The 7,426-nt window shown below is 42.1% G+C and overlaps 1 protein-coding gene across 2 annotated transcripts in view; it reads left to right on the top strand.

The window, feature by feature from the left end:
- Positions 1-1,640: 1,640 nt before the first annotated feature.
- The window catches only part of epha6 (eph receptor A6), a 31,312-nt gene continuing 25,526 nt past the window's right edge, over positions 1,641-7,426 (top strand). For both annotated transcript variants that reach the window (XM_047030922.1, XM_047030923.1), the window contains exons 1-2: positions 1,641-1,719; positions 5,855-5,919. In XM_047030922.1, coding sequence (XP_046886878.1) covers positions 1,641-1,719; positions 5,855-5,919 — 144 coding nt within the window. The remainder of the gene's footprint in view (positions 1,720-5,854; positions 5,920-7,426) is intronic.

Here is a 7,426-nt window from a genome sequence, read left to right as displayed (position 1 = left end):
CCCCACATGGGGGTCTCTACACAAAGGTTAAGCCCAACTACGAAAACTTTGCAGTTGCACTGTCGGTGGGCCTAATGGTATGTCTCATTCTTTAAGGGACATTATGAAGTTATGTGTCCTTGTTGAATGCTAGGAATGCCACGATTGGAATACGAGCCAATGTAGCGCACAAAACAAGCCTCATTACGGATCCACCGCATCTGTTCTCAGCAAAATACAAAATAAGCAAATTTCTAATCATCACACAGACGTTTTGCCATATGTTCTATTTCCACCATTGTGTCATCCGCATGCACGGGCACATCAATTTATGGACAAAACTTGTTGTAGGACGTAGATTATCATGTAGCCTACTGTGGGCGTCATAAGTGTATGCGATACCTAAGATACAATGGCCTAATATCTGGAGACTCATCTGCCAAAGTCCAACGATTTCCTCTACCATTATACTAAAGAATAAAATATATATCATCCATGGGCTATTCTAAATACACCCAATGTAATTCATTCCTCCTGCACCTGTTTCTGATTTGTAGACTTCCCACGTGGTTGTAAAGACTAGGCGCTCTAGACTCATCCCTTTCCGTAGACAGCTTATTCAATGCATAGAATTAAAGAGACAGCCTACTGTTGTTTTTTTCTTTTTAACTTCCCATAGTTGCCCCAACAAATCAATATGGTGCAAACAGCGGATAGGGCATGGGTAATGTTAGAAAATGACCTCTGGAGACTTCTGTTTTTAAACTACAAGGTCTTTAAGATAATGGATTTCCCGCTGAAGATGTCCGGGTGATCTATCTAGTAGTACATTAAATTTACTGTACATTTACTGTTTTGTGTTACCTTCAGTTCTGATATGACCTCTTTGATCACTTTAATTTAAGATTTTAACAGCGTAAGCAGACATATTAAAACAAGTGTCCATTGTTTTTCAAGAACAAGATGGCAGTCATGATAAAACATGTGATTAAAGAGAAGAATTGATGCAAAATTGAATGGCCCACCGTCCTTGGTTATTCTGTCTGCTACTGGTCCAAGTTCTATGCTTCCAGTGGCGCACCGCGCAGTACAGGATAGCCATCTAGCAACGCAAGAGCTTTCACTTGTGCACTGCTCATCCTCAACTCCGCTTACGGCATAATTTCGGCATCGGACAACATGTGTACATTGTGAGATACAGTCAGTCTGTAAATTAGTTACTTTTTTTAGTTATTTCTGAGACAAGTCATTTCAGTAACTGACCATTTCAAAATACATTTTGAGTTAATAAAGGAAACGCTTCGTAGAGTGAAAAAGGGAATATGCGTCAAGGAGAGCAGTGGGGTATTCTCCAAGACAAATCCCAGTAGGGTCTACGAGCTGTAAAACAGTGTTTGTTGATCTAGGAATGTCAAATCGATGAGTAATACTTTTTACAGTTTGGCTATTGCGTAAAGTCGTAGTTGCGCGCAATGGCTTGGCATCCTCAAAGTCTCTCTTCTTGTGCGCGTGGCGGGAAACAGGGCGGCTGATTGAGCTCGAGCGGTTTGTTTGCACCTTGGAACTAGGAACATATTACTCCATATCCCTGCGGAATCATTCGGTGGAATTTGATTCACTTGACAGACGATAGTTGTCTGGGTATTTACAGTGGTTAAGAGATGTATTCCAATGGAAAACATTGCCTGTTTTTTCTTTTGCTCAGAAGTATTCTGTCGGACCCCAGTCACACAAACCAAGGTGAGTAATGAAATAACAAAAACAAATAGTTCCATGTCTTTCCCAACAAATACAATAACAGTAGCCTACATAGCCAGCAAAGCTTAATGGTAGCCTACATGTTCTCTTGAAGCACAGTAAAGTTGAAAAACAAGGCTTTTTGATGCAATTTGCGCTTAAACATGACACTAGTATTGTCACGTCCCAAAATAATCGTATTATATAAAGGTAGTAATCGTGATATATAGTTGAATTGTGAAAGTGACTTTAGAAGAGCAGCTCAGGGAGGACTACTGTTGTTTTGTCCGATTCGTATCTGGCGTAATCTCAGTATAGGCTATGTAGTATTTTATGTTCTCGAACACATTGTCACAATGTCTTCTCACATCATGTTCAGTGTTTTAGTTATACAGTGCATCTGGGAGTTTTGTACACGTATTGTGTATTTATGTAGATAAATTGTGTGAATGTACTAGCTCAATTTGCCTCTTTTCTGAGTTTCTCTCTCTCTCTCTCTCTCTCTCTCTCTCTCTCTCTCTCTCTCTCTCTCTTCTCTCTCTCTCACTCACTCACACACACACACACACACACACACACACACACACACACACACACACACACACACACACACACACACACACACACACACACACGCACTCTTTCACACAACATTATGACTTCCAAGTGTACACTACAGTCTTGTTTTGCCACTATCAGGGACATACTCATGAGCTCTTTTCCCTAGACTTCAGATAAGGTGGCTTCAGATGAAAGGCTTACTCATCGTCTTTGAATTAAAGTGGTGCCAGTAAGCAGTCATGAGCACTGCTGAATGTGACCAGATTGGCTCCTTCACTAAAACTCCCACACTTGCTGGTCTGCCTGAAGATGCCTGGAAGTCTGGGACAGAGCCAGATTCCAACTCTATTAGAGTGTGTCGAACATTTCCATGTACTCTCTCCTTTTTCTTGTCTAGATTGTGCCACATTTGGGCCCCAACCATTACCAAGTAATTTAGCAGAGGATTAAAATCAATTAAGACTTAAAATATTCTCAGGAGACCTGTACGTTGGTGCCAGTTGGCAGTTTTACTGCCTCCGATGAGCCCTTCCTCCAGAAACTCTCTTATTAACCATCCGGGTCACAGACAAGTTCCTGTGGCCGCTATGGTGGACATTATTTATTTAACACCAACCTGCACTTGAATTCCTTTAATGTCTCTTTGACTCTGTACTTCCTCATTGTACCCTTGCCCTTCAATACTGTGTGGATATTGTTACGGGATAAATGGCAGAACCCCTGAGTATGAGCAATTAACTGTTGAATCAGCTTTTCTAGTCTGGTCTTGACATTTTTCTCTTATCCTGTTTTAAGCTGCTCTCTTTCAGTCTTGTGTGCGTAGCTTCTGTCTTACACCTAAGTCCTCACACGGTCCTCTCTGTTCTGAACGCTGTACTCTGGAAGCAGAAAGTGTATGACTCATTGGTTTCATCGGGCAGGTGTAGCCTATGCTCTTTTCTGGGAACCCTTACAGTTTATTCATATTAGTTTAGAAAGAGAGAGCGAGAAAGAGAGATTTAGAAAAACTGAAAATCTTACTGAAACTACCTCTATTGTGAAACGGAAGTACCCATGTGTGTGGCTGTGTGTATTTCCATGGTAACATTCATTGCATTTACACAATTCTTATATTTTTTTAACTAATGCACAGTGTCTTTACAATACAGGATTACATTATAGTAACCACAAAAAGATCAGCACCTTATATACATTACAGTTATATATATATTACTGATTATTTTCATCTATACACTGTATCCCCCAGCCAACAAAACAGGTGCTCTAACCCTCTTATAATCACTGGAAAGGAGCTTCAAACAGAACCTCTGTGATCTGGAGAAGCCAGGGTGGATTTGCAGACATTACAGACAGGCCAGGCATCTGGGAGGCTGTTTCTCTCCTCGATGCCTTCCCAGCCAATCACTTTGGCCTATTTAAGGCAGCCGCACAGAGACTTCACAGGCAGACAGAGACGAGAGCTGCCACCTCTGATGCCTCTGTGCTGATGTCTCTCTTTTCCCACAGTCTTATTTGCATGGTTGGTTTAGAATGTGACGGGCCTTAGGATTTGTCAAGAAACAGTGGCAATGGGGTCTTGGGCTGAGGATATTCCCCAGTGTTTGTCGGTGATCAACATAATCGATGAGGGCCAGGACCTCTTTCTCCTACTCTTTCTACATACTCTTTCAGAGAGGCGTTTGACTCTGTAGCGTAGATGTTTTGCAAGGCAAGGCCTTTTCTTGACGAATTAACACTCAACGTTCTCTTGACTGTATTTTCTGACACATCGGAAGTTTCCTTTCAACATAGTCAGGAAAAGTGGCATGGTTAGAAGATAGTCCTCCATTACACACTCCCAGACAAAGTGGGGGTCTAGACAGTGATAATAAGATTTAGCCCATCAAGTGCTCGTCTCTATTTCAGTTTTCTGTCTCGGTCTGTGTGTGTGTGTATTTGCTTGTGTGTGTTTGTGTTTATGTTTGAGCGCCCCTGACTGGAAATGTGTGTAAAATGTGTTTATCTGTTACAGTGTGTGGGTTAGGGTAGTCCATTATTTCCTGACTCCCATGGTAGTTGAATTGAATTGTGTCTGGATGAGTACTGAGACCAAGTTCTCTACACCCTGTGATTATGTGGTATAGTACTGTTTCTCCTTAACACACATCATGTACTCTCTCTCTCTCTCTCTCTCTCTCTCTCTCTCTCTCTCTCTCTCTCTCTCTCTCTCTCTCTCTCTCTCTCTCTCTCTCCCCTCTCTCTCTCTCTCTCTCTCTCTCTCTCTCTCTCTCTCTCTCTCTCTCTCTCTCTCTCTCTCTCTCTCTCGCTCTTTTGCATGCAGTGGAACTCCATTATAATTCCAACCTACATTGCTGGCGAAGCTATAGCCAGAGTAAACATTGAAACTGCTCTTCGAGCCTCCGAGAATATCTTTATTCTTGAACCATTAGGCAAGACCGTAGAGGCTCACTGGAGCCTATTGTGGTAGAAAGTGGTGTCCTCTGTGAAGTTGCAGGTCTCTCATGTTTTACGTGGACAGCAGGAGAGGGACATGCTTTATTGATAGAGACTGCAATTAACTGGCTCTGTAGAGACAAAGGAAATTGCACATTCATCATACCAAACTGGCTTAGGGGGCTTACCAAGGGTCTAATAATGGTTGTCTTTATTTACGGACTGTGACTGGGGCACAGGCGGCCAGAGCTGGAAAAACACATATTTATGCATATGTCCACACACATTTTTGCATTGCCATTGTTTTGGGGAGTCACAATTAAATCCCATTCAAAACGTTTTTTCCCCCTAACCCTAATCTTAAACACTTGATGCATTTCTAACCGTAACACAAATTCTAAGTCCTAAACCACCCTGTTTTACTTTACATGAGGGGACTTCTGTTACACACACACACACAAACACACACACAAAACTTGCAAACACATGCATCAAATCTCCCCTCAAAGGCATAAGCCACTCAGGTTATGGTGAACATTCCCATAAGAATGGTGATACTTTGTAAAAAAGAATAATATTAATAACAGAGTGCCAATTCCAGGAGTACTTTTGTAAAATGTGCATAGATTTTAAGAAACATTAATAATATAGGATTAGTGTTTGGGTGTCTGGTGTTTTTATGTGACATTCCATTCCTGTTCATTACAGTAATATACTTGTCACTCCTGATCAAGGTTTGTTACTGAGATTAATTCTAGGTCTAGTGCTTGTCTCTCTTTCACGGATGGATGTTTGGATGTTCTTATAACAGACGTTATTCACTGGTAAATGTACACAAGCGTCCTTGAACTGTCTCGTCTGTGTTGACAAGTTGATAACTATTGTTTGCTCTCTTTCCTTTGCCCTTCTTCTCTCCTTCTGCCTTTCTTAATACCTTACCTCCCTCTCTCCTCCTCTCCCTCCCCTTCGCCTCTCTCTTTGGCTCTCGGTTCCCTCCCTCCCTCCGTCTCTCTTTTTCTGCCCCTTTGTTCTTTCCCATGTCCTATCTCTTGCCAACCTCTTGCCATACACCCCCTTTCCTTCTATCTATCTCTCTTTCTCTTCATTCTCCCCCTCCCCCCCCACACACTCTTTCTCTCTGCAGTTGTTCTGTTGGACACCACGGCAGTCCTAGGGGAGCTGGACTGGAGGACCTACCCAGTAAATGGGGTAAGATAAGCCACCAATTTATCACTGGTTCTCTTCTTGCCTCTTAGAAGACACATGGCAAGTCTCTGACATTGTTAAAGCCATATTTGAATTAAAACAGTTATTTCAATGATCAATCAGTGTTTTAAATCACTCCCTTCAAAGTGTGACTTAAAGAGTATTGATAACTAATGTCTGATCATCCTTCTTATTAAACATGTTTAAAGAGCAGAGACTGAGATAATTACATTTGTACACACTGCGTCCAGCATACTGGCGATGTATCAGACCTCAGATTGTGCTTTTCCCAGTCTGGGCTGTGTCTAGTCCTGACATCACTAGCAGTCAAATGGCTCCACAGCTAGAATGACCAAATGTATCAGACCTCAGATTGTGCTCTTCCCAGTCTGGGCTGTGTCTAGTCCTGACATCACTAGCAGTCTAATGGCTCCACAGCTAGAATAACCAAAGATTTCCGTAAAACAAAATTTGGAAGCAACAAGTGTCCTCATGCGTCATAACCAGCTTGGATGCTTTTTATACAAATCTCAGAGGAGTATTTGTTTTTCATTTGTTTTGTTTTTTAATTTTCTGGTGCAAAATATCAGAATATACCAACATTAGGGTTCAATTTGAGTAGTCAGGATGCAAGACTAAGGCCTTGTATTTTGTGTATTAAGTTGTCGCTGTGAGTCAATATGACAAAGATGTGTTGCCAGCCAAAATACCAATATTGAGATACCTGCCTCCGTTCTCTTCTCCTAACCCCTGGGGTGGCCTGCGCAGATTGCTGTTAGGAACACTGAACGGCTTTCATTAGCAGAGAAGAAAACATAACGCTACATGCCACCCACCTCCACACCCAATCAATAATTCATTTCAGAATGCTTTTTTTTCATGCCTTTGCTCTCCCCATCTTCCTGACAACTCAGTGTCATGTTGATCAGAACCTCCCTACCCCAGCTGGCGTTTGTGTGTTTGTTTGTTTTTGTGTGAGTTTGGTGTGAATTTGTGCATGTGTGCATTTGTGTGTGTGTGTGTTTGTAGTGTGTAGTGCTTACTGAGCCTGCACTCAAACCACATGCTGTTTGTGGGGCCCTGCAGTTGTTAGAGGGGCGCTGACTAGAGATGAAATTGTTATTAGACAAGATAAATTTAAGACATTTTATTAGAGGATTTGTTAGGCCTATATTCATTTTGGGACATCATTAGTATAACAAAGACAGACCAAAAACACACACATGCTGTTGCCTGCCATTGGACATCAATCAAAAGTAATTCCTCTTATTCAAAACGGCGTCTTACTCCTTTCTACACCCCCCCACCTCCTATCTCTCCTCAGCCTTCTCCTTTCGCCCCTCCTCTTCTTCCCCCCTTACTCCTTCTGTTAATATCTCCACTTTAGCCGTCTGTTCCAGTGATGAACATCATGGATGTTCGTGTCTGTGCCTGGATCGATCTTTATGATGTGTTGTATGTGGAGGGAGGGAGTGAATCCATCACTGTGACTGAGAGGGCCTGTTCACAG

Source organism: Hypomesus transpacificus, chromosome 12 (assembly GCF_021917145.1).
Source record: "Hypomesus transpacificus isolate Combined female chromosome 12, fHypTra1, whole genome shotgun sequence".
Lineage (NCBI taxonomy): Eukaryota > Metazoa > Chordata > Actinopteri > Osmeriformes > Osmeridae > Hypomesus > Hypomesus transpacificus.
The sequence above is the reverse complement of the archived record's forward strand: the minus strand, read 5'-3'. Positions and strand labels throughout refer to the sequence as shown.